Genomic DNA, 27227 nt, shown 5'->3' on the forward strand with positions numbered 1-27227 from the left:
ATATAAAACCTATGGAGCTGAGCTGGCTGGGTATCCAGAGATCAAAGCCCTGCGAAGTCCAAAAAGACGAAAACACAACAAAAAGCACTGGGTGGCCTTGAGAAAATGACAGGATTTGTCTGCCGATTGAGACGTCTCATCCATCTCAATCGAAGAAACGCTGGCATTTAGAACGAGCGGCAGTGATATAGTTTTATTAAATTTCCACAAATTTCACATAGAATTCCAATACACAATGCATTTTTTAAATTTTGTATTATCGACTTCCCATCCCTTTCCCCGTGTTTATTTATTCTATCTCACACACCCTATCTTCATTTATTTATATCATAACCATAATAACAATAATCTCTCATTATTTCTCTTGCTCATAGTTCAAATCCCGCTCGCGAATTCATCATATTATAACATTTCTTTAAATAGCCCGGAAAAGGCTTCCATTCTTCCGCAAAATATTATTAAGTTCTTCTATTTTAGCTTTGCTGATTCATCACAATCCGTGACTCTGCTTCTCCATTCTTCTTTGGTGGGAACTTCTTCATCTTTCCATTTCTGTGCATAGAACAACCGGCAATAAGATAAAATCTGATGTTGCTCACTGAGGGCTTAGTAAGAGAAAGAATTGTAATAACAATAAAGCTTCTGGAAGTCTTTTTGCACCATTAGGTGAGTGTGAAAGACCGAATTGAACTGGAGAGAAGAGTTTTGATTTTTAATAAATCCTTCTTTTCTTCCGGGGAGCTCAGGCTGGCATGAGTCGCTCTTCCCCACCCCATTTTAAAGCAACCCTTTGAGTGTCAAGGGACTTGGCTGTTTTTGCACAATAGCAGGAACCACGAAGTTGGAATTTCAGCAGCATAACCCGTAATAGCCCATATTATATATTTTTTCTCCCCATCATGGTGCCCATTCTTGAAGAGGGTGAATTGCTATTTACTATTATTATGAATTTTTATACCACTGAATGCCAAAATAGGCTTCTAGACAGTTTTACGAGGAGAAAAAGCAGTTACACAAACAAGGGACACGCACACATTTAAAACACACTGAATCCTGAGAACTGTAGTTTAGCCCCGTCCCAGAGCTACAACTCCCAACGCCTTCAAACTACATTTCCCAGGATTCTTTGGGAGCAAGCCGTTCGCTTGCAAGGTTATGTTGTGCGCGCAGTTACACAGCCAGCGTTTTTTGGAGACGGATCCACGTGAAATCCTCGACATTATCCTAGGGAGCCACCGAATCGCCGCTTTCCTGCGTGACTAAGCGACTGGGAAAAAAATATGCAATGGCCCTTCAGGATTGCGACTTGCTCCCAATACTACTGCGCACCCGAGGAGCTCTCCTCTCCCTCTCCGGGATATTCCGGTGCGCGCAGACCGCGGCTCCTTGCAGTGGCCGGGAAGGTGGGGAGGCGCCTGCCGGAGAAGGGGTGGTTTCCCAGGCTGGAAAGGGAAGTGACGCCTAGCAAGGGTTCCCGGAAGCGCCTTGATCCTGTGTGCGAGACAGTGTTTTCACTTTTTTTGGATACCCAAGCGGAGAGGTTGCAGGAGAGCCAGAAAAGACAGGTAAAAGTCGGGGCTGCGACGCACGAGAGGTGGCCGCGAGGTCCGGGACGGATCCGTGGGGAGGGGGCTGGGATCGGGGCCGCCGGACACGCACACCCGCAAGTGCGTGGGTCTCCCCCGCGAGAAAGTGCCAACATCTGGCGAAGCGAGAACCCCCCCCCCTTTCACCCACCCCCGCACCCCGGGGTCTCAGCGCGGGCAGTCGATCTCAGCGGTTTGCTGCGCCATCGCTTGCAAGGTTTGCTCGGAGGCAACTTCCGCCGTGTCCAGAGGGGCTTTATACTTAGGATCGCAGACTCGCTGAGAGGGGCGAGCACCGGGGTCCCTAATTATGGCACTTGCGCAGCAAGGATCTCGGGCGGGGGGCATAGGCGTAGCCGGGATTTATGTTAGGGGGCGGCAGGACACCCACCTGTCATCATCATCTGGCTCTGCCCAGCAGATTCGGAATGAAATGTCTCAACAACAACAGTTGTTTTGACTTACTTTCTTTTGACCCCAAGCGCTCAGAAAAATCTGTCAAAACCTTCCTACAATTTCTACTTTTTATTTACTTGATTTACCGCCACCCCCCAAGTATTCCCATGGGTGAAGGATGCCTCACTTCCACAGAGGGCAATGGCAGCTGGGGGAGAATAGGCTTCGCCTTTTCAGTTTGATCTGCAAGAGACCACCTGCCCCTGTTTGAGACCCCCCACCACCAGCAAGCACACTGAGGAAGTGGAAAGAAGAGATGTCAATAGGACCCCCAAATAAGTCCTCAAAGGCCCCAGAGAGAAACAGAGAGTTGCTGTGGGGAATGGCAGAGCCTTTGAAAGCTATGCCCAGGGTCATAGGCAATTGGAACCTGCTCCGGTTTGTGGCAGCTTTTAGAACGAAATGCCATGCTGAGCAGCAGCTCAGTGGTGGAGAGGCTGAGCTATGGATCTGGGAGTTCCTGCTTCGAGTCTTGCCTCTGCCACAAAGCCGCTTTACGCAAGCCCCCTCCATCTGGAATACTGGGTGTGGGTTGGAAGGAATAAGTCGGGAACTGCAACACCGTGTTGCAGTGTGAAGTACAACTTTTGTCCAGGATGTCGGCTATCTTCCAGGATAATAAATTGAACACCCTCACCCCAACATTTGTCCCTTCAACACACCCCAGCCAGTCAGCATTTCACAGCCATTGAGCACGCACAGTCTTCATTGGCCTGTTGTGATTTTTCCCCCTTCTAAAGATGTTCCTAAAGGTAAAGGTAAAGGGACCCCTAACCATTAGGTCCAGTCGTGACCGACTCTGGGGGTGCGGCACTCATCTCGCTTTATTGGCCGAGGGAGCCGGCGTACAGCTTCCGGGTCATGTGGCCAGCATGACTAAGCTGCTTCTTGCGAACCAGAGCAGCGCATGGAAACGCCATTTACCTTCTCGCCAGAGTGGTACCTATGTATCTACTTGCACTCTGACGTGCTTTCGAACTGCTAGGTTGGCAGGAGCAGGGACCGAGCAACAGGAGCTCACCTCATCGCAGGGATTCGAACCGCCAACCTTTTGATCGGCAAGTCCTAGGCTCTGTGGTTTAACCCACAGCACCACCCGCATCCCAAAGATGTTCCTGCACTTCTGCAAAGCTTGGAATTCCCTTAAATTTACTCATACCTCCCTCTTCTGCCATTTTGACTCACCTCTGAACTCACAGGGGATGGCGATAGTATTGCTGAGTTTCCTTACAGCTGGGGTAGCCAACTTTGTGCCCTCCAGGTGGCTCCGATCAGTCTCAGCCAGCATGACCAATGGGCAGGGATGATGGGAGTTGTAGTTCAGAAACAGCTGGCATGTACCATATTTGCAACCCCTGCCTTGTGCATATTTCTTGAGATTGTCAGGATCTCCATAGCTAGCTCAGAACTTTGTGTACGTCGTTTAACATAGCCCAGTTGGTAGCGCATGAGGCTCTCAATCCCAAGGTTGTGGGTTTGAGTCCTACATTGGGCAAAAAGATTGCTGCATAGCAGGGAGTTGGACCAGATGACCCCTTTTTCGGAAAATGTAAATGGCTAGTGTGTCAAACTGGAGGAGGAAGAGGGAATTTCCCTCTTTCATCCATCATGTATAGAACACATGGGAAAATGAGGGAGATATGTTGATACCTGTCTCCTCTTTCCCTTTCAGGTTGCATCCTGCCCCCAGGTCTGTTGTTTGGCCGACTGCCCCTCCTCCCCACTGCCGTGCTTCTGCCCCATAAGCCCTGCCATGTGGCTATCAAATAGCTGAGTCTCTTCCCCACTGTGGGGAGAAAGGTGAGTTTTAAGGGCAAGTCTGTATTTTCTCCTTGTACGTGGGGAAAAGTGGGTGGGAAATGTTTCAATGTGTGTGTGTCACAGAGAGAACACACATGTGTGTGTATATATCAGTGAAAAGCTGTAAAAGATGTGAGTGAAACAGTAGGTGAGAGGAAACATTATGGGCAGGGAAATATGGAACCAAAAGGCAATCAGAGCAATCCTAACTATAGGAAGGTGGTGTATCTCAGGCCAATGTAAGTTAACCTGTTGCAAATTCTGTTCAGGAACCTCTGGGGGGGGGGGGAGCTGCTGCCAGCTGAGCCAGCAGGCGAGTGTGGACTCAGGCGTTGAGGATTGGGTCCTTTTAGGTTGCATGGCCAAGTTGAACAGGCGTTAAGTCTCTCCTTGCATTGCCTCACCCCCACAACGCCCCTGGAACACCCCTTTTCGGGTACTCACAAAGTTGCAGTGGAGTGAGGGACTTATGATTCAGCTGGACTCAGGCTCAGCCGGAAAAGCCCAAGGTTTGCCGAATCCACACACGTTTAATCTCAGCTAAGAAAAGAGAAGTGGAATGAAAGGATGGGCAAGTTGCATAGTTTTTGGGTACAGACAGGTCAAAATGCATCACCCCTCTTCCCTTATAAATAATATACCTTTTGACGTTGTGCTGACCATTTTGGGGAGAAGGCTCCAGAAGTGTGTGAAAAAGACTCAGAGCCCCCTAAAAATCTTCTGGAGTAGAAAATAAAGAGCGTAAGGAGAGCTTTGCCTCTGAGAAGCCCATGTGAGGTATTGCAGGCAACAGCCCTCTCCGATTGTTGACTCCCAGTAACTGAAGCTCCACAAATATATATGGAGCATGGAGGCTTCATTTAACCATCAGAGCTCAGAGATGTAAATTTGTTTGCCATGAATTTGTGCAAAATCCTCTTTTAGAGCTGTCTAAACGAGTAGCCGTCTTTGCATCTTGACGCAGCAGCCTCCCTACCTTCATTTTAGGAGAAGCTGAATGCAGAAGTACCTTCTTTAATCCCTCTTGAATCGATGGTTTTTAAAGTGCATAGGGTGACCCAGAGTTTGAATTGATGGGTGATGGACATCAGCATGGCAGGAGATAGGACTGGCCCTACCATTGGGCAGAGAAATATGGCCTCAGGTGGCTTCTTTTAGGTGTCATGTAAAGGTAGCAAATGTATTGTTGTTGTACTTTATGCTCCCAGGCAGAAGCCCCTATGGGATTTTTTGCCTCAGGTATCTAATTATTTGGCGAGCCTTGGGCTGCTGTGGCCTTTGACTCAGAGATGGAAGCTGGTTTAATTTCCTGTGCCGCTTCAGGCAGCAAAATGCCTTGGGCTGGCCTTCGTAGGAGCTAGCAGGTGTAGGCCAGAAGAGGCCCTTCGTTCCCTCCTTGAACGTAGGAAGGTAACGGGAAGCAGGTGCTGTATTTGGACAGCTCTTTTGCCACCCCTTCAGAAATAAATGGCAGGAGGACCAAATTGCAGCACCCCCAAATTTTCCCCATCAAGTTAAATCACCTCCTGCCTGCCCCCGACCCTTCAAGATGCAACATGAGGAAATGCTGCTTTTCTCCCTTTCCCATGGAAATGGAGGAGAAACGAGGAAGCAGGCTGATGGAGGCCTACATTGGCACTATCCATTTTTAAAAGTGTCATAGCACAGCCTTGGGTTTCCCCACAAAGAACTCTGAGAACTGTGGTTTGCTAAGGGGGTGAAAATGGTTAGGAGACCCCCTATTGCCCTCCCCTCAGATACAATTCCCAGAATTCCCTATAAAGAGAGACTTGAGTATTAAACCACTCTAGAAATTTGAGCTCTGAGGAGGGGAATTAGGGGTTGCTCAAAAGTTACGCCACCTTTGTGAAACTTGCTGGTTAACACTTGCTAAAGAGAGGTGCAGAAGGTCCCTGGTTCAGGAGGACTGGGAATCTCCCCTACTTGAAAGCCCAGAGAGTTGCTGTCGGTCAGAGCAGAATACACTGAGGTAGATGGACCTGTGGTTTAACTTGGTATATAGCCGTTTCTTAAATTAGCTGAACTGCCTCTGTTTGTCTGCCTGATTCCAGGGCTGGCTATGCAATGCTGCTGTGGCTGACACCCTGAGATGGCCAAAACGGGCACCAATGAACTTCAGTTACCACTGGGTAAGCCACCTACTGAAACCTACTTACCACTTGCCTACCCCTCCCCACCGCCAAACAGCCCACTACTACTGAATGGACAACAGAAGCGGGCTTTTTAAAGAAAACAATATAACTCTTTGGTTTTTCTTCACTTCCTTGCCTCATTCTCCATTGCTATTCTTTCTCCCCCCCCCCAAAAAAAAAACAACAACACCCACACACACAGAAGATGGGGAGCCCGCTTCTCAGGTCAAAGACGAGTGGTCAAAGGAAAAGCCAGAGTCTCAGAGCACTGTGAAAATCGAGGTGGTTTGCACAGACGATGGAGAGAGCTCTACGCACAGTGCGGGTGAGTTTGAGAAGAATGTAGACGGCTTTGTATTTCTTTAATTGAATTTTTTTGGCTGTGGATTCCTGCATTGAATTGCAGGGGGTTGGACGAGACGATCCTTCCAACTATGTATTTCTGTGATTCTGTGGTCCTTCTATTCCTTAAGGCCTTTACAAATGTGAGTTTAACAATCGCTCAGTGTCAGCAAATAATAATGCCTGCGGTTTTTTACTTCAGCCTCTGGTTCTGAAGTTGGCTTGTTGGAACCAAACATAGCAATAATAATGATAAATAATAATCCGCATGGGTTTCCCCAGCCACTCTGGGCAGCTCGCGGCAGAATAATAAAAACATGATAAAACATCAAACATTAAAAGACTTCCTGAAACAGGACTGCCTTCAGATGTACAGTGGTACCTCGGGTTACATACGCTTCAGGTTACATACGCTTCAGGTTACAGACTCCGCTAACCCAGAAATAGTGCTTCAGGTTAAGAACTTTGCTTCAGGATGAGAACAGAAATCGTGCTCCGCCGTTGTGGCAGCAGCAGGAGGCCCCATTAGCTAAAGTGGTGCTTCAGGTTAAGAACAGTTTCAGGTTAAGTACGGACCTCCGGAACGAATTAAGTACTTAACCCGAGGTACCACTATATCCTAAAAGTCAGATAGTTGTTTATTTCCTTGACATCTGAAGGGAGGATGTTCCACAGGGGAAGGCACCACTACTAAGAAGGCCTGGTTAATGTTAACCACGGTTTCCTGGGTCAGACAACAACAAAACTATGGTTAGCGAAAGTCCTTAAAATCCACCCTCCATCCAAGTGGGAGGAGGAAGGCAACAGGTGAGCCTGTGAGGAGGTGAGGCTGGCTCACAACTCCATAAATAAACCAAGAATGGGGAGCCTGCAGCCCTCCAGTTGGTGCCAGGCTACAGCTCGCGTCATCATCCCTGGCCATGCCGGCAGGGACTTATGGGAGCAGAAGTTGGGTAACATCTGCAAGGCCACAGGTTCCCTGCTCCTGTGCCAGATCATAGTTTAGTGTGGTGCCCAATGTGGACATCGTAACCAAGAAGCCGGGGGGGGGGGCGGGTCACAGCCTTCTCTTAAGCCACTTTTCTTCCCCCTGCAGCTGAGGAGCCGACCCGGAAGCGCAAGAAGGGCCCTGCCCCCAAGATGCTGGGTGATGAAGTGTGCAGCGTGTGTGGGGACAAAGCCTCGGGATTCCACTACAACGTCCTCAGCTGCGAGGGTTGCAAGGGCTTCTTCCGGCGCAGCGTCATCAAGGGGGCGCAGTATACCTGCAAGGGCAGCGGGCAGTGCCACATGGACATGTACATGCGCCGGAAGTGCCAGGAGTGCCGCTTGAAGAAGTGCCGGCAGGCGGGCATGCGAGAGGAATGTGAGTAGTCGGCGAGAAGAGGCACGGCTGAGATCTGGCTTGGGCGAAAGGGGCAAAAATGGAATTTGTTTGCTTGCTTTGTTTTCTTTTTTAAGCAGGCCCAGGGAGGAAGCCTGTGGCACTCCAGGTGTTGCCGGACTCCAACTCCCATCAGCCGCAGCCAGCATGGATAATGGGAGTTGGAGTCCGGCAAAATCGGGAGGACCAGAGGTTCCCCAGCCCTGTTTTAAATATTTTATATCCCACCTTTCCACTACTGTCGACTTCAGCGTAGTTTACAACTTCCAGATTATTATTATTATTGTTATTATTATTATTATTATTATTATTATTATTATTATTATTATTATTACAATTTATATACCACCCTTCATCAAAAGATCCCAGGGTGATGTACAACAGAACATCAGTAATAAAAACATAAAAAAAACAATTATGGCAGACAGACAAATAATAAAACAGTTACCGTATTTTTCGCTCTATAATACACACCTGACCATAAGACGCACCTAGTTTTTAGAGGAGGAAAACAAGGAAAAAAATATTCTGAATCAAATGTTGTTGAAGAGGCTTTGCGCGGCTATCCCTGAAGCCAGAACAGCAAGAGGGATTGCTGTGCAGCTCTCCCTCTTGCTGTTCTGGCTTCAGCGATAGCTGCGCAGCCTGCATTCGCTCCATAAGACACACACACATTTCCCCTTACTTTTTAGGAGGGAAAAGGTGCGTCTTATAGAGCGAAAAATACGATAATAACAGTCCTCTTCCCCCACACTTTCACAGGCCATCAGATTATTTAATAGCCATAGGCCTGGGCAAAGAGGAATGTTTTTGCCTGGCCCCTAAAGACATGTAATTCTGGCACCAGACGAGCTTCTCTGTGGAGAGCATTCCGCAGTCAGGGAGCCACCACAGAAAAGGCCTGTTCTCTTGTTGCCACCCTCCAAACCTCTCTGCAGTGGGGGACATAGAGAAGGGCCTCAGATGACTGGCACACGGTCCGGTTCAGTTTGTATGGGAAGAGGTGATACTTAAGGTATCCTTAAGGTTAAGGGCTGTATCCAAGCTTAGCCATTATCAGAGCCATTCAAGTAAATCAGCATTATTATTAGGTTTGTATCCCACCTTTCCTCCCCAAGGAGCCCAGGGCGGCAAACAGATGCTCAATTATAAAACAATTAAAACAGTCTAAAAACAATCACAATTAGAAAACATCCCAAAGCAGTTAATGGTTAAAAATGTGCTTCCGTCCAACAATCTTGGGGTTGCTAGGAACAGTATGGGTAAACAGGAACGTTTTCAGATTCCTCCCGAAAGTGAATAGTGATGGAGACAGGCGCAACTCACCAGAGAGGGCATTCCACAAGTAGGGGGCCACCATTGAAAGGCCCTGTTGTGTGCCTAATTGGACAGCGAACAAGGCCCACGTGACAAACTTAGGTCCATTAACTTCAGTAGTTTCTGCTCTGAGTAGAACTTAGTTCGATACAACGCTAAGATTGCAAGCACTGGTTGTCAGTAACTCCTGGCAACTCTTGTTCTTGTGCTTGTGTTCCCTCCAGAGAGAGGGAGACAGGGGTTTATGGCATTACGCAATGCTGTCACCCAACATAACTGGGGGGTGGGATGGGGGTTCAGTGAGCCCCTGACCTCCTCCGCAGTTGAGGAGAGAGATGGGAGTTCATCTTCCTTGTGTTACATCTCAGATGCTCAGAAAGCAGGAAGAAGTCCCACAGCTCTCCGAAGACCAGTGCAACATGAGGGAGAACTGCTGCCATTCATCTGTGGTCCTGAAACCAGCCCGTCCTCACAGACTCTGCCTTTCCTAAGCCCAGGGGAAGGGATGGGGCTGCACTCTCGTTGGAGCGAAAGTACATCTGTAGATCCTTGATCCCAGCAATACTTTATACAGTGGAACCTCAGATTACAGATGCTTCAGTTTACAGACTCTGCTAACCCAGAAATAGTACCTCGGGTTAAGAATTTTACCTCAGGATGAGAACAGAAATCGCACGGTGGCGGCGCAGCAGCAGTGGCAGGCTCCATTAGCTAAAGTGGTACCTCAGGTTAAGAACAGTTTCAGGTTAAGAATGGGCCTCCAGAACGAATTAAGTTCTTAACCCAAGGTACCACTGTAAACTGCTGGCGACAAACAACTTATAAAAAAAAAAGATTTAAAACAGGCTTCCTCAAATTCGGCCCTCCAGATGTTTTGAGACTACAATTCCCATCATCCCTGACCACTGGTCCTGCTAGCTAGGGATCATAGGAGTTGTAGGCCAAAAACATCTGGAGGTCCGAGTTTGAGGAAGCCTGATTTAAAATAATACAGAGCAGGGAGGGGGGAATCTGTAACCCTCCAGATATGTCGCTAAACTACAACTCCCATCAGGTGTGCCGGCTTGCCCCCACAGCAGGGGGTCCCCACGGCTGTGCGGCGTGCTACATGGAACTTTGTGGGTGCCCGGCCCCTCTTGGAAAATTTGTGGGTGACCGGGCACCTATGGCTCCCATCATCCCTGAAAATTGGCCATGCTGGCTGGGGCAGCAATTGCCTGCACCAGCAATTTGGTTACCAAAAAAACTCACCTCTAAAGGCAGTTCATGTTAGTTAGAAAGTTGGACAAATAGGGAAGATGTGTCATCGTGTCTAAATGTTAGTAATGGTTGCAGGAGGCAAAGTTCAGGGAGACATTTCACAGCCAGGGACTTCAGAGGATGAGTCAGAGGTTGAGTCAGAGGATTGGGGGTGCTGATAATAATAAATTTTAATAATAATAATAATAATAAATTTTATTTATACCCCGCCCTCCCCAGCCAAGGCCGGGCTCAGGGTAGCTAACAACGAATAATAAAAACAAGTTGATTAAAATACAACTTAAAAAACAAGATTAAAATACAACATTAAAATGCAGCCTCTTCACAGGAGAAGAAAGGAAAAAAGAAAGAGGGGGAGGGAATCAAATTGATTCTAAGCCAAAGGCCAGGCGGAACAACTCTCTCTTACAGGCCCTGCGGAAAGAAATCAGATCCCGCAGGGCCCTGGTCTCAAGAGACAGAGCGTTCCACCAGGCCGGAGCCAGTGTTGAAAAGGCCCTGGCTCTGGTTGAGGCTAATCATATTCCTTAGGGCCCGGGACCTCTAGGGTGTTGCTATTTATGGACCTTGAGGCTCTCCATGGGGCATACCGGGATGTAGCAGGAACAACTGAGATGTCTCCCTGTGATTCCACAGGATCTCAATAACTCCTCCCCTCTCCTTCTCTCTAGGTGTTTTGTCGGAAGAGCAGATCCGTAAGAAGAAGATCCGTAAACAGCAGGAGGGAGAAGGGGCGTCAGGGGGTGAGGGGGGTGGAGGCGAGGTTCTCCGAGTGCCGCCTCTGCCCTGCGACCCCTCTTTGCCCCAGCCCGAACCAGCTCCCCTCACGCCCCAGCAGGAGGGCATGATCCGGCAGCTGGTAGCAGCGCAACAGCAGTGCAACAAGAGGAGCTTCAGTGACCAGCCCAAAGTCACGGTAATCGAAGACGATATTAGCAATGGGAGTGTTGTTGTTGTCGTTTAGTCGTGTCCGACTCATTGTGACCCCCTGGACCAGAGCACGCCAGGCACTTCTGTCTTCCACTGCCTCCCGCAGTTTAGTCAAACTCATGCTGGTAGCTTTGAGAACACTGTCCAACCATCTCGTCCTCCGTCGTCCCCTTCTCCTTGTGCCCTCAATCTTTCCCAACATCAGGGTCTTTTCCAGGGAGTCTTCTCTTCTCATGAGGTGGCCAAAGTATTGGAGTCTCAGCTTCAGGATCTGTCCTTCCAGTGAGCACTCAGGGCTGATTTCCTTAAGAATGGAGAGGTTTGATCTTCTTGCAGTCCATGGGACTCTCAAGAGTCTTCTCCAGCACCATAATTCAAAAGCATCAATTCTTTGGCGATGGGAGTATAGGCATGCAAATTATGTGAAGTTCAGCTCTCGTTCGTATCGCGTCCCAGCTCTGATGCTCCAGAAATGCCTGGCTTTATTAGATAGATAGATAGATAGATAGATAGATAGATAGATAGATAGATAGATAATTTATTACGGTCGGAGACCAGCTTATAAAACACACTTGGGGGTACAATCCCAGAAGGAAAACAAATATTTAAAACAATGTACAACAATAAATTTAAAATTTATAAATGTGATAAGCCTATAGACACTTAAAACTTTAAGATAAGCTACCGTAGAGAGATGACCCGGAGTCATCCATGGAACCGAGTTTGGGGATTTTCTTAACAAACTAGTTTGAGTCGGGGGGTGGTCTGCGCCTACAGACCTGTACACAGAATCTGGCGACCATCCGGGTTGTCTCATGATCTTTGCCTAACAGGAAAAGGTCAAATTTTTGCTTTTCTGGGAGGTCTGCAAGCCTCACCAGCAAGGGATCAATGGTCTCAGTATGTGCCTCTTCATAAAAGGGACATCTAAAGAACAAGTGTTCTGGGCTTCCTATATCCCCCAATAAACAGGTGCAAAGTCTCTGAGCGTATGGGACTTTTTAAAAGGATCCTTCCAGGACCGGTGAGGGCAGAGCCAAGCTTCTGGCGAGCGTAAAAGCCCTTCTTGCATTTTTGGATATGAGAAAGAAGAGATATGCTGCCGGTGCGGCTATATATCTCTTGATTTCTCCAATTTTATAGTCGGCGCACCTTGAGCTCATTGTTTCTGTGCTTTCCGCTGCACAAGGCAAGTCTCTTCCTCCCCAGCCAGCCCAGAAATTTAGCAGACTGGTCCCAGCAAAGGAAAAATGGATACAAAAACTTATGGAATGTGCAGAAATGGCAACTCTTACCAGAAGAATAAGAAATCAAGATAACAAACTTTTTATAAAAAGAATGGAAATGGTTTATTGAATATTTGCAGATAAATTGTAAACAGATAAGAACACTGGCAGGATTACAGTACTGTGATAGCCTGCAGTTTCATAGGGGTATACAGTGGTATCTCTGGTTGCAAAAGGGATCCATTCCGGAGCCCCGTTCGCAACATGAGCAGAACGCAACCCACGTCTTTGCGTGCTGCGATTCGCCGCTTCTGCGCATGCGCGTGACGTCATTTTGAGCGTCTGCACATGCGCAAGCGGTGAAACCCAGAAGTAACCCTTTCCGGTACTTCCGGGTTGTTGCGGGACGCAACCTGAAAAGATTTAACCTGAAGCAAACGTAACAAGAGGTATGACTGTATATTTAAAGAGGATGAAGAAATGAGCAAATGTAGTTAATTTGGATATGCAGAAGATATTAAAAATAAATTTAAGGAACCGCAGAAAGAGGGGGAAGGAAGTCAAGTTTTGAAATGTCAAAATGATTGTAAAATCAGTGAAATATAAACCTGAAAAGTATAAAAAATAAATTTAGCAGGCTGAAAGAAAGGGGATGAATCACTCTATTCCTCCCTGCTCCATTAGTCAGCTTGGTGGAAGGCCAATTGTTTTATTTTATTTTTAACTAGCCTGCTAAGAGACTAGTAGTCTGCATTTCCATGCCAGTTGCTGAGCTGGCAGTTTCTTCTTCTCCACAGTCAGCATGGAAGTGCAGCAACAAACATCTATACATTGCTGGCTTGTAACTTCTGTGGTTTTATTTCTAAGGCTGCCGCCCATCTCCCAGATGCTCCCGTACACCCTGTCTGTGGAATGTCCCCCTTTCCCCAATCTTTCCCCCTTTTCCAGCTCCAGCTACAATGCATTCTTCCCTGCAAATCCCGTCGCCTGTCCCAGGGCAGACTCCCGCCCCCTCATTGCTCACCGACACATGATGACTGGTGCTTTTAAATTGCGTGCACCAAAGCAAGGTTATAAAAGAGATTGGGTGGGGGGGGGGCGGAGAATGAGAAGCAGACACTTCTCTGTTTCCCAGCAGCCCTTTCTGCCCCGTACTTTTGCAAAGAAAGTGGAGAGGGCTGTCAGGGAGGGGAAACCTTCTGGCAATGGGAGCAGGGCTGTGAGTTTCAAGGGGGGTGGATCTGGGCTCAGGAAGACGTCATCCTTCGTTAAAGGATGGATGCAGGAGCTTGTGGCAAACATGTCAACTTCCGCACCCATTTTGGCTGGTTCAAGAGACATCAGAATGGGCTCTGCAGCTGGTCTTCCTTACCCCAACGCAACACAAATAAACGTGTTCAAATGGGAATACAGTGGGACCTCGGGTTAAGTACTTAATTTGTTCTGGGGTCCGTTCTTAACCTGAAACTGTTCTTAACCTGAAACACCGCTTTCGTTAATGGGGCCTCCCGCTGCCACCGCATGATTTCTGTTCTCATCCTGAAGCAAAGTTCTTAACCTGAGGTAATATTTCTGGGTTAGCGGAGTCTGTAACCTGAAATGTATGTAACCTGAAGCATATGTAACCCGAGGTACCACTGTAAAAGGCATGTCCTTCAGAGACGGGCCCGACTACTGAACCAGACCAGTATCCCCATTTCCTATCTTGAACCAAGATGCTTATTTATCCTGATAACAAGAAACGAAAACAAACCTTGAATTGGCCTGCCCTGCTCAATCTGCCTTGATAGGTTAGTTAAACAAGTGATGTACACAGCAAGTGCCGTGTTTAACATTGACTCGCACCTGAGCTTACTAGACGTATAGAACATCTCACATAATTTTGGGGGTCCTTGGAGCCAGGATGTTTAAGTTTGTTTAATCTGTTTTTACCCCTGATTTCCCTCCCATTTCAATCCTCTTCCTCTGCCGCCACCCCCATCACAAAAGATGTTTTCTTGACTCAAGAATCATAAAATCATAGAACTCTAGATCATCTTGTCCAAACCTCTGCAGTGCAGGAATATGCAGCTGTTCCTTATGGGGATCGAACCTGCAGCCTTGGCGTTATCAGCACCACACTCTAACCAGCTGAGCTATCCAGGCCCTGTTCAATGTACTCAGAATGGGTACATTTTGCTGGATGTGTGGGGAGAGTCATGGTAATCCTGGTGGTTAAGAAGAATAACCAGGGGAGAGTTGGAGAGCATGGGTTTCTGGATCTTGTTTGGAAGGGATCCAGGCTCTTGTCTTCTGGATTCCCACCCCCCTTGTCGATCATAGAGGGTGGTTGAGAGATGTCGGCATCTCCGCTCGGCCAAGCCGATAAGGCCTCATCTTCCTCCGAGCCAAGCCTTTGAAATCGCCTCCAACGTATTTAATGACCTGAGCCTTTGATAAGGCCTCAAGCACATTCTATCCAGCAAGCATGCGGAAGAGACGAGAGGTTTGGGCTACATTGTAAAGAGTTTTATTTCTAAACTACGCAGAACAGAAAAGACACCCTCTCTCTAGGAAAGCAGAGAGCAACTGAACAAAGGAAACAGGAAACCACTAACGTCACATCCCGTCTCCCTTTCCCGTGAGACTGCAAGGTCTCTGGAATGTAAACAGAGTCCTGTGACTCCCAGCAGCTGCTCAGTGAGAAACAGAAACTAACAAGAGATTGTTAGATTTGGAGAGCAGTTTGGGGGTAAGGCTTAGGATTGCATCAACGAAGCCTGTGCATTGTTAAGGGTCTCCTGCCCTAGACCGACCTCATTTCTCTCTTTCTCTCTCCATCCATGTTTCTCCTCCTGCCCCTGCCTGCCTGCCTTCTACTCACCAGCCCTGGCCTATGGGCAGCGACCCCAACAGCCGGGAAGCACGGCAACAGCGCTTCGCCCATTTCACAGAGCTGGCCATCATCTCGGTGCAGGAGATTGTGGACTTTGCCAAGCAGGTTCCTGGCTTCCTACAGCTGTCGCGGGAGGACCAGATCGCGCTGCTCAAAGCCTCCACCATCGAGGTGAGCAAGAGCGGGGTGGAGCGTCTCCTGCTTCTCCTGACTCGCCGCTTACGAATTATATGGCCGCGATCCTAACCATATCTACTCAGAAGTAAGTCCCGCTGAATTCACTGGGGTCTGCTCCCAGGTAAGTGGGGTCAGGACTGCAGCATTAGCATCTTAAGTCAGCTAGAAACATTGCTTCCAGTCCCGGAGGTTTTGGTTCTCTTTACATAGCTGAAGAGGCTTGGAAGAACCGGCAGATCCCACAGCAGTGAAGAACCAGGAAGCAGAATCTTGGTAGGGGAGCCAGTGATTTTAATGCTAAAGTCTGCAGCTTCAGTTCCCGGCATTTGTCGGTAAAAAGGGTGGCTTAATCAATGGTGTGAATGAGTTTCCTGACTTAAGAGTCACTGCAATCTGACGACATGCTATGGGGACAAATCTTCTGCTTTTAATTTATTATTATTATTATTATTATTATTATTATTATTATTATTATTATTATTATTACCCCACCCATCTGTCTGGGCTTCCCCAGCCACTCTGGGCGGCTTCCAACCAAATATTAAAATACAGTAATACATCAAACATTAAAAGCTTCCCTAAACAGGGCTGCCTTCAGATGTCTTCTAAAAGTTTGGTAGTTTTTGATCTCTTTGACATCTGGTGCGAGGGCGTTCCACAGGGCGGGCGCCACTACCGAGAAGGCCCTCTGCCTGGTTCCCTGTAATTTGGCTTCTTGCAGTGAGGGAACCGCCAGAAGGCCCTCGGCGCTGGACCTCAGTGCCCAGGTAGAACGATGCGGGTGGAGACGCTCCTTCAGATATATGCAGCAGTTTCCTTTATTCCTAATCCAGTGGCAGCAGGCCTGCTGCTTCCAGGGACAAACAAGGCCTGAAATTCTACTGTGAAGGCAACTTGAGGGTAATTGCAGTGTGTGGGAGTAAAATGAGCGCAAGACAAGAGGCTGGATTTCTCACTGGTGATGGTTTTAGATTTAGCTTGATGTAGGTTGGGATGCTCACGTGATTGAATCCGGGGGTGGAGGTGGGCGTTGAAAGCCAGCATTTCAGGGAGAATGGTTCTGTCTTAGCGCTAAAATGTTAGCTTTCCAAATGCATTGATTTATTATTATTATTATTTTGGTGGAGCACAATTCAGTCCAATGCATCTGAAGTGGTACAGTCCCCACATTTGTTTACCGGCTCAGTGAATGTCTTAAAGTTATTGTGAGAACAGAATGCCTGGATTTAGATTTCCACTAAACCATAGTTTAGCATGACAGGGATAAACTTCACTGCGTCTGGAACCTATGAGCTCCCCCTGCGCCTCTCCTCCTTAGACACAGCCATAAAGAGGAGTTTGGAAGCCATTGCTTAATGCTTTTGCTAAACCACAGTGTTACACTGGCCCAAACTGTAATGAATATTAATTTCGATTTGTTTGAAAGAAGCCAGATTCAAACCGTAGTTGAAATTAACAGCAATATAGGGTTAAATGTAAAGGGACCACTGACCATTAGGTCCAGTCACGGACGACTCTGGGGTTGCAGCGCTCATCTCGTTTTATTGGCCGAGGGAGCTGGCATACAGCTTCCGGGTCATGTGGCCACCAGGACTAAGCCGCTTCTGGCGAACCAGAGCAGTGCACGGAAACGCCTTTTACCTTCCTGCAAGAGTGGTACCTATTTATCTACTTGCACTTTGACGTGCTTTCGAACTGATAGGTGGGCAGGAGCAGGGACCGAGCAACAGGAGCTCACCCCGTCGCGGGGATTCGTACCACCAACCTTCTGATTGGCAAGTCCTAGGCTCTGTGGTTTAACCCACAGCACCACCGATGGCACAATAAACTGTAGCTGTGAAAAACAGGATCTTCTCAACTCCTTGCAGGTGCACTAGCAGATTGCCATGCTAAACAGTGGTCTCACGCCGCCAATGTGAATCATTGTTTGTGTTTGATATATATTTCCACTGTTCTTATTGTGTTGATACCAGACTGAGATGGTGGAACACAGGTCCCATGGAATCAATTAAAATCAAGTCATTACTAACGTAGTTCCCACTGAAATAAATGGGACCGAAGTTTCACTAACTCAAGCCACCTTCACACCTTATCTTGAAGGGTGTATGATACCACTTGCAACAGTCATGGCTTCCCGCATAGGATTCTGGGAGCTGTAGTTTGTAAAGGGTGCTGAGGGTTGTTAGGAGACCTCCATTCCCCTCACAGAGCTACAGTTCTCAAGAGCAGTTTAACAATCAATCCCACTTACCAGGGAACTGACTCTACCTTGGGATCCCAGATAGTTGTTGGACTACAACTCCCATCATCCCTAGCTGGAAAGACCAGCGGTCATGGATGATGGGTGTTGTAGTTCAAGAACATCTGAGGACCCAAGGTTGAGAAAGGCTGCTCTCGCCACTTCATCACACTGGCTTTCTGTCAGAAATGTGGGAAACGATGAAGGAAGGAAGAGAATGGGTTTAACTTAGGGCAGGAAAGGGGAGGAAAGGAAAGGTGCCTGGAACTTATGTGGCCTAGTCAGTTAGTCCATATATGTCTGTACCATGTATGCTGGACAGTTTTTCCCCAAGAGAGGGGTACAACTTCACCCCCTGCCCTGCCTCCACAGATCATGCTTTTGGAGACGGCAAGACGCTACAACCACGAGACCCAGTGCATCACGTTTCTTAAGGATTTCACCTACAGCAAGGACGACTTTCACCGTGCAGGTGAGGTGGGAAAGGAGAGGAGGGAAGGTATGTGTGGGCTGTGAGGGGCTCCTTCCAGAAAATTCTTCCCCTTGGAGCGGCAGGCCAGAAGGATACCAAGAACCAGGAAGGAAGATCAATACCTTTTGAGGCTGTATGTGAGCGTTTCTGTCCTACTTCACAGATAAAGGACACACCCAGACCTCAGGTCAGATTAAGCTCACACCGACAAATTCTGTTTTTGTGTGTTGTTGCGTCAAGCTCTCTCCAGAACAGCTGCCTCTGCTCAAGAAAGAGCTGCTTTCTAAAGAAAAGTATGTTGCACCTTTTGCTTTTTTGCCCTTGTTTTTACCTTGCCAGGGGGTCATAAATAAGCACAGCGAGGGATTGGGGAGCCCCAGCAGTTGCCTCATCCAGGCTCTTGCCACACACACAAGGCTCATTCCTCTCGCTAGATGTGGAAATGACAGGGCATCGCAGCACCCGGCATGTCTGAACAGAGTTGCAACTCCCCTCCCAAAAGAATCTCCTTGTTAGCACTGATTTTGCAGTGAGATTAGCAAATCTTTGGCAGACTCTGGCCAAGTACAGAAGTCGTATCTTGAATGGAAAGGTAGCAGGTGCATTTTTTTCTTCTTCCAGTTTTTTTGGGTAGATTTGAAAGTTGAAGAATTTTTTGTGTGGGTGGGGGGCAGTGGGACTTCTTTTGTTTTTTTTAAGAAGGCAGTTTGAGGATTTTCATATGCATTCAAGGTTACACATTTGTCTGGCCTGGAGCATCAAGAGTTGGTCTGCTTTTCAGGTGATTCATGCCATTAATTCCTTTGCGTATCAACAATTATCTACTTACAAGTCAGGCTGTGTTGCCATGGCATGTCTGACAAGAGTTTGCATTCCTTTTTAGCCTTCTTTCTTTCTGCAGCAGTGGGCTTGACAAGGGGGCAGTACCGCTAAGAGATCTGGAATCCAGTCGGTTTCCTTACTAGGGTTGATTTGAGTTCATCTCGTATTTTGTATTTTTTTAAAGCAAATAAAAGGTGTGTCTATCTCAGACCCTCTGGCTTGGCTTCTCTCTACCTGCCTCTGTTCCGCCTGTTCAACGTGCAGTTTGTTATGCACCACACTCTGAGGAGGTCCTTTTCTGCCAGAGGGAAACAAATATGTAAATATGGCTTCACAATCTCCATGTTTCCTGTCTCTGCTTGTAGTTTGTTTCTGGCGAGGATTTGCTTGCACTGCTTTCCCAGATGTTTCCCAGGCACAAGTCTGGCTTCATCTGCACTATACATTTAAAGCAGTATCATACCACTTTAAACAGTCTCTCCCCAAGGAATCCTGGGAAGTCTAGTCCTGAGAGTTGTTAGGAGACCCTCTACTCCCCTCACAGAGCTACAATTCCTAGAGTGGTTTAACCACCAATCCCAGGGAACTCTAGGAATTGTAGCTCTGTGAGGGGCTTCCCTTACTATTGGTTTTCTTTATCCCAGAGCTAGCAAAGTGCCATGCTTAGGACTTGGTGCAGGGCTTTTTGGGTGCTGCTGATCAGCAGTGCCTTTTCTGCAGCGGCTCCCATTTGTGGAATGCTCTCCCCAGGGAGGTTCAGCTGGCACCTTCATTATGCAGTCGTACCTTGGATCCCAAACGCCTTGCAAGTCGAATGTTTTGGCTCCTGAATGCGGCAAACCTGGAAGTGACTGTTCCGGTTTGCGAAGTATTTTTGGAAGCTGAACGTCCAACGGGGCTTCCACAGCTTCCAATCAGAAGCCACAGTTTGGTTTCCAAATGTTTTGGAAGTCCAGCAGACTTCCGGAATGGATTCCGTTCAACTTCCAAGGTACGACTGTACACCTTAAGGCGCCAGGCAAAAGCATTCCTCTTCAGCCAGGCCTTCTCCTTCTCCTCCTCCTCCTCCTCCTTCGCCTTCTTATTCCTACCCCGCCCATCTGGCTGGGTTCCCTGTAGCTTCACTTCTTGCCGTGACGGAACCAGGCAGAAGGCCCTCAGAGCTAGATCTCCATGTCTGGGCTGAACGATGGGGGTAGAGATGGTCCTTCAGGTATACAGGCCCTGATTGACAACCCATGCTCTTTTAAATGTGTTGTGGAAGAGGGGGTTACAGTCAAAACTCAGTTTTCGAACGTCTCGGCTGCCAAACGTTTCACAAGCCAAACGCCGAAAACCTGGAAGTGAACGCTTCCATTTTTGAACAGCTTCCAAAGCACGTTTCTCAATTTCCCCCATTGAACTTGCTGACAGCCTTTGATCCTTGGTTTTCAAACGTTTCGGAAGTTGAACGGATTTCCGGAACGGGTTGCGTTCGAAAACCGAGGTTACACTGTATTGGTTTGTTTTTGTTATTCTTGTATATATTTTGTGCTTTTTATGTTGTAATTTTATGTGGTGAACTGCCCTGAGATCTATGGACGAAGGGCAGTGTACAAATTTAATCAACAACAACAATAACACCGCCTTTAGTCCCGGCCATGTCTTTACCTGCCTCACACCTGACGGTGACATCAGCTATAGACCAGGGGGCTGTGGCTCAGTCAGAATGGCTTTGCAGGCGAATTGGGGACGAATGGTGGGCCTAATTTGACCTGGTAAGACGAAAGGACAATATATGTCTCTGTGTGGGCATGAGTGAGGTGAGTTCTCTTTCCCTGACACTCCAGCTTCTGTTTCCTTCCTCCTCGTTTTACCATCAGGTCTGCAGGTAGAGTTCATCAACCCCATCTTCGAGTTCTCTCGGGCCATGCGGCAGCTGCAGCTGGACGATGCTGAATACGCCCTCCTCATCGCTATCAACATCTTCTCAGCCGACCGGCCCAACGTGCAGGACCACGGCCTGGTGGAAGCTCTGCAACAGCCCTACATCGAGGCCCTCAGCTCTTATATCCGCCTCCACCGGCCACAGGTGTCCGGGGATGTGCGGGCGTGGAAGAGTGGGGGAATGAATGCGCAGGGTGGGTGGTGAAGTTGATGTGATGGAAAATCGTTTGAGCAGGCGAATAGGCAAAAAATATTTGGACGCCTCACAGAATTTGTACTTGGGCTGCGGCCAAGCGCCGGTGAGACACCTGCTAGTTCCCCTGCTGGGTTCAAGAGAGATTCCTAATCCTGAAACCTTTACATCTCCTGCACGGTGGGAAGAAAAAAACATAATTTAAGTCACCTCCTCACCTTTGGCTGCAGAGAAAGGAATAGCAAGGAATGGAAAATAGCAGTGGGCCCTAAAATTGAGGTTACAGGGAATAGGAGGAAGAGCTGCCTTGATACACTGGTCCATTTAGCTGAGTATTATCTATTCTAACTGGCGTCACCTCTCCAGGGTTTCAGAAGGGAGCTTTTCTCAGCCCTGCCTGAGGGGCAATGAACCTGAAATAATAATAACAATTAATTTATTTATACCCCGCCCATCTGGCTGGGTTTCCCCAGACACTCTGGGCGGCTCCCAGCAGAATATCAAAAACACAATAAAACATCAAACATTAAAAAACTTCCCTAAACAGGGCTGCCTTCAGATGTCTTCTAAAAGTCAGGTAGTTGTTTATTTCCTTGACATCTGATGGGAGGGCGCCACCACCGAGAAGGCCCTCTGCCTGTTTTCCTGTAACCTCACTTCTCGCGGTGAGGGAACCGCCAGAAGGCCCTCGGAGCTGGACCTCAGTGTCCCTATTACATCTCCAGCCGCTAGGTGTCTTAGATAGCCCTTCCAATAGCAAACGTGAGTGGCCGGGTGCCTGACCAACCCTCGTGTTTCCCCCCCCCCCTGGCTTTTTCAGGACCACCTGATGTTTCCGCGCATGTTGATGAAACTGGTCAGCCTACGGACCTTGAGCAGCGTGCACTCTGAGCAGGTCTTCGCTTTGCGTCTTCAAGACAAGAAACTTCCGCCGCTTCTCTCTGAGATTTGGGATGTACACGAGTAGACATTTTTTTTTGGGGTGGGAGGGGACAGATGGGGGAGCGTACAGACGTCTCTCCTCTCTCTCTCTCTCTGTTTCTCTTTTTCTCTCTTAACGCACGTACTCCTTTTCTTGGAATCCTTCTACGGACTCTTTTGAACCTCAGCATTAGGACTTGTAACTGATGGACTCATCCCACCAGAGGAACTGCATCAAGGGGGTTACTAAGCACTTTTTTCCCCTCTCGCCCCCTCCCCAACCCCCATCTACTTGTACTTCCTACAGAGCTTGCCTCCCCCGCTTCTGGTTTTGGGGAGGTGTCGGTCACATTTGTGCTTCTGGGGTGCGTAGGGGAAAGATGCAAGGGGGCTGCCCCCTCCCCACAAAGACTCCTTTCTCCTGCTCGTGAAGAATGAACACACACACCCCACCCTATGTGACATTCTAGGTGTGCCCCACTGGGGAGGGGGTGGCCTGGTATGGGGGGGCTATGCCCAGAAAAATAAAAAATAAACCCGATCATGACAAACCAAGCATCTGGCCTGGTGTTGACGGTATGTGTGAATGGAAAGAGATTAATAATAATAATAATAATTTTACTGTTTGCACCCTGCTCACCTGACTGTGCTGCCCCAGCCACTCTAGGCAGCTTCTAACACATATACAGTGGTGCCTCGCAAGACGAAATTAATCCGTTCCGCGAGTCTCTTCGTCTTGCGTTTTTTTCGTCTTGCGAAGCACGGCTATTAGCGGCTGTTAGCGGCTATTAGCGGCTTAGCGGCTATTAACGGCTTAGCGGCTTTAAGAGAAAGGAAACAAACTCGCAAGAAGCCAGCCCATAGGGAAATTCGTCTTGCGGAACGACTCAAAAAACGGAAAACACTTTCGTCTAGCGAGTTTTTCGTCTTGCGAGGCATTCGTCTTGCGGGGCACCACTGTAAAAACGTAACATCAAACATTAAAAACTTCCCGATACAGGGCTGCCTTCAGGTGTCTTCTAAAGCTTGTGTTCTTTATCTCCTTGACATCTGATGGAAGGGTGTTTCAACAGGGAGGGTGCCACTACCAAGAAGGCCCTCTGCCTGGTTCCCCATAACCTCACTTCTCGCAGTGAGGGAACTCCAGAAGGCCCTCAGAGCTGGACCTCAGTGTCTGGGCTGAACAGCTGGAGTGGAGGCGCTCCTTCAGGTATACTGGGCCGAGACCATTTAGGGCTTTAAAGGTTTGGCCTACAGCTTTGAGGGATGGGTTGAGAGCAGAAGCCCAAACCAATTCAGAGGGTAGGGATGGGAGACATTACTAATGGCTTTAAGAGAAAATTAGATCAGTTTGTGGAGGAGAAAGCTTAAGTTCTACCTCCACTATTGGAGACAGTATGCCTCTGAATACCAGTATCTGGGAACCACAAGCCTATAGAGAGCATTGTTGAACTTGGGTCTTCTTTGCAGACTTTGAATCTGGTTGGTCAGTGTGAGAATAGGATGCTGGGATAGATGGACCTTTGCTCTGATCCAACAGGGCTCTCCCTGTGTTGTTATTAAGAAATATTTGAGGCCTGTAGGCCAAAGAGGATTGGAGCCTGCCTTGGTGGTGGTGGGTGTATGTCCTCCAGAACAGTAGCAGGTTTTCTGGCAGCTATAAGAGATCTAGTTGACGTAGAGAATGTATATGTCAGTGCAGAGTGGAGTCTTGGATGAGTGAGATTCTGGTTGAAATCCTCACTCAGTTATGAAGCTCACTTGGTGGGCCATTTATTTCTCTCAGTGTGAGCTTCCTCACAAGTTTGTTGAGAAGGTGCAATAGATGGAGAAAGAGAGGAATATCTCCGACTCTTGAGTTCTTTGGAGAAGAGACAAGATAAAAACTGAAATGGGATCCAGAAGTCCTAGATTTCTCAAAAAAACAAAAACAAAACTTGAGTGATAAAGATCTTAGCTTATTGGAATGGCCTTGGAGCCAGTGGGTTTGGGCCAGATTAATGATCCGTCCTTAAACATACCTACTAGGGAGTAGGTCCCATTCAATTCACTAAGATTTTACCTGTTTAGGATTGCATGACAGTCATACCTTGGAAGCTGAACGGAATCCATTCCAGAAGTCCATTCAACTTCCAAGGCATTCAGAAACCAAAGCGCGGCTTCTGATTGGCTGCAGGAAGCTCCTGCAGCCAATCAGAAGCCACACAGGCTGTTTGGCTTCCGAAAACCATTCAAAAACCAGAACACTCACTTCCGGTTTTCGATTGTTCGGGAGCCGAAACGTCCGAGTTCCAAGGCGTTTGGCAACCAAGGTACGACTGTAATTTAGTTGAGCCCTACTGATTTCCATGGAACTCAGGTTTATGTCTTGACTAAGGCCACATCCGCACCATGCATTTAAACCACTAGTAGGCCACTTTAATAGCAATGGATTCCCCCAAAGAATTATGGGAGAGTTTGTTAAGGGCGCTGGGAGTTGTTAGGAGACTCCTATTCCCTGCACAGTGCTCTTGTTCCCTGAGGATAAGGATTGATTGTTAAACTGCTCTGAGAATTGCAGTTGTAGGGGAGTCTTCTAACAACTCTCAGCTCCCCTTGAAACTATAGTTCCTGGGATTCAAGGGAGGAAGCGGAGAAGTGCCATGATTGTTAATGTAGTATAATAGTGTTTTAAATGTATGATGCAGTTGTAGCCTTTCATATTGCATTCGTTTCAGTGCAAAGTGCTTTCCCCACACCTCAAAGCTAAATCCAAACCAGAATCACTTGATCACTGTTTAAGTGTTCTCCAAATCTCCAGGCTCTCAAATCACCCCTGCTGTTCCCATCCTGGAACTCCCCAGCTGGCAATGGGTGTGGAAAACCCAACACTGCCTGGGAGTTTGGGGAATTCCTCTTCCTGGCACTAAAGGTGACCACTAGAAGGCGCTCAAACTCCACAGTTTTCTACCAAGTCTATTGGGTTGGCATGGAGGAAGCAGCTGGGATTTCCCCCAACTCTAGCGGGCGCATTATTTTGTGCTAATAATTTACAACTCTTGCCAATGTAAGTGGAAAAGAAATGCCCCTAAAATTTCAGGCAGGCGGCATCTGTTCTTCTTCTGAAAAAATGAGATCAGGCTTCTAGGCTCAGCAATTGATGCAAGTAAAATACCAGTTTTTCCCCTAAAGTTGCTCAATTATTCAGAACCTTTTGAGACAGTTTTCTGCAGAATATGGAATTACTATTTTGGGGAAAGGGGATGATTTGATGCACACAGGGAATATATGGTTTTCTCTGTTAGTGGTGGGTTTAGTTATTTCCTTTCATTTTGCAAACTTTGCCTTCAGGGTTTAAAATGGGGGTGACTCACTTGCGATCCTCCAGAAATTGCTAGACTATAGCTTCCAGTGCCACTGGTCATTGATCATGCTAGTACAATGTTTGGTTAGCTACCCCTGGTTAAGCTGCCCCTGGTTAGCTACCCCTGGTTAAGAACATGAGGAGTACGACCTTCCTGGGCAGGTGTCTCACACTTGAGCTGTAAACAGCTTTAATAATATAATATACAGTACAGTGGTACCTCGGGTTACAGACGCTTCAGGTTACATACACTTCAGGTTACAGACTCCGCTAACCCAGAAATAGTACTTCGGGTTAAGAACTGTTCCCCTTTGTAGGGGAACAGTTAGGGCAGGCATGGGCAAACTCCAGCCCTCCAGGTGTTTGGGACTACAATTCCCATCATCCATAGCTAACAGGACCGATGGTCAGGGATGATGGGAATTGTAGTCCCAAACATCTGGAGGGCCGGAATTTGCCTATGCCTGAGTTAGGGCCAGAGGTGCCACTTGTGAGTGCGATGGGGGGAGTACACATGTTGCACATGTGAGCATTGCGTCCAGCTTTGGGGAAGGAGGCAACAGGGGAACATTTAGGGAAATAGCCTAGCCCCCCTAGTTCACTTACTGCACCCCACTGGTTCCCAGTCCCAGAGTGGCTCTCATACAATCAAGACGGTCCCTGCCCCAACAGACTTACAGTCTAAAAACAAACCTGGCACACAAGGGGGAAAGGACAGGGACGGAAGAGGAAACTCAGACACCCCTTTCTAAACAGTGGTTCCTATAATGAGCAGCTGGCACAGTTCAGGGGCAGGAGGTGCCCAGTGGATCTGGCCTCTCACATCAGAACTGATGAAGTGAGTGTTGCTTCTGACAGGAATTCAGAAAAAGGGGGTTTGAGCAAGTGGGGCAGTGAGTTCCTTGGGGAGGGCATTCCTCCCCCCCCCCAGCCCCACTCTAGCACCGCAGAACAGGAGTGGGGAACCTGTGGCCGTTCAGATGATGTTTGTTAAGTTGTGGGTGAACATATCAGATGACACAGCGATTCTTCAAACAGCCCTTGTTTATTCACAGGCCAGGACAGAACTGAACTGAAGGGTTCAGCCAGCCTGCTTATATAGAGCTCCAGTACAACGTAACTGTAACTATTTTCTAAAACTATCCAATCACTGAACATCACTTTCGATCCCTTATTTGCATAACTACAGTATCCCCCTGCTGGCTAGGGTGAGAACTTAAGTACATAACAATGTTGGACTCCAGCTCTTGGGGAATCATCCAAACTTCGTTTTGTTCTGCGTTTCTAGGCACAGGGCCAGGCCTTAAAGCTCTGAACATTTTTGGTTTTTGTTTCTTCCAATAATGCTCCTGGGAAAACTTGTGTTTTACCCCCAAAATGAGGGAAATGCCGGGATAAGCAAAAAAATAACAATCTGCTCACCCACAGAGCTTCAAAGCGTCAACCCGCGCTTGGAAAGTGCAGCACAATGGGAGGTTTGGATGAGTCCTCAGTTTGTCCTCTGCCTCAGGCAGTAAAATGTCTTTGGCCAGCTCTGGTTGTTGTATAGAACTATGCAAAGTTTAAGGCCAAGACAGTGAATAGGGCAATGAGGAGAAAAAGACCCTGACCAGGAACTCCTGCCCAAGAGAAAAGCTGCATACGCAATACAGCAGTACCTCGGTTTAAGAACAGCCCTGTTTACGAACTATTCGGTTTACGAACTCCGCAAAACCGGAAGTAGTGTCCCGGTTTGTGAACTTTACCTTGGTCTAAGAATGGAAGCTGAATGGTGGAAGGGCACCGGCGATGGGAAGCCTCAGTAG

General features: G+C 47.9%; 1 protein-coding gene across 2 annotated transcripts; it reads left to right on the plus strand.

The window, feature by feature from the left end:
- The first annotated feature begins 1425 nt into the window (after positions 1-1425).
- On the plus strand, positions 1426-22634 carry NR1H2 (nuclear receptor subfamily 1 group H member 2). 2 transcript variants are annotated; one of them, XM_028703238.2, is made up of 10 exons: positions 1426-1565; positions 3715-3842; positions 5915-5992; positions 6198-6320; positions 7434-7703; positions 10970-11214; positions 15321-15500; positions 18118-18217; positions 20902-21110; positions 21979-22634. In XM_028703238.2, exons 3-10 carry the CDS (start codon positions 5953-5955, stop codon positions 22123-22125), a joined length of 1314 nt encoding a protein of 437 aa, XP_028559071.2. In that variant the 5' UTR covers positions 1426-1565; positions 3715-3842; positions 5915-5952; the 3' UTR covers positions 22126-22634. The 2 variants fall into 2 exon arrangements, with proteins under 2 accessions (XP_028559071.2, XP_028559072.2); XM_028703239.2 differs by having other exon boundaries at positions 6201-6320.
- The last annotated feature ends 4593 nt before the right edge of the window (positions 22635-27227 follow it).

Source organism: Podarcis muralis, chromosome 13 (genome assembly GCF_964188315.1).
Source record: "Podarcis muralis chromosome 13, rPodMur119.hap1.1, whole genome shotgun sequence".
Lineage (NCBI taxonomy): Eukaryota > Metazoa > Chordata > Lepidosauria > Squamata > Lacertidae > Podarcis > Podarcis muralis.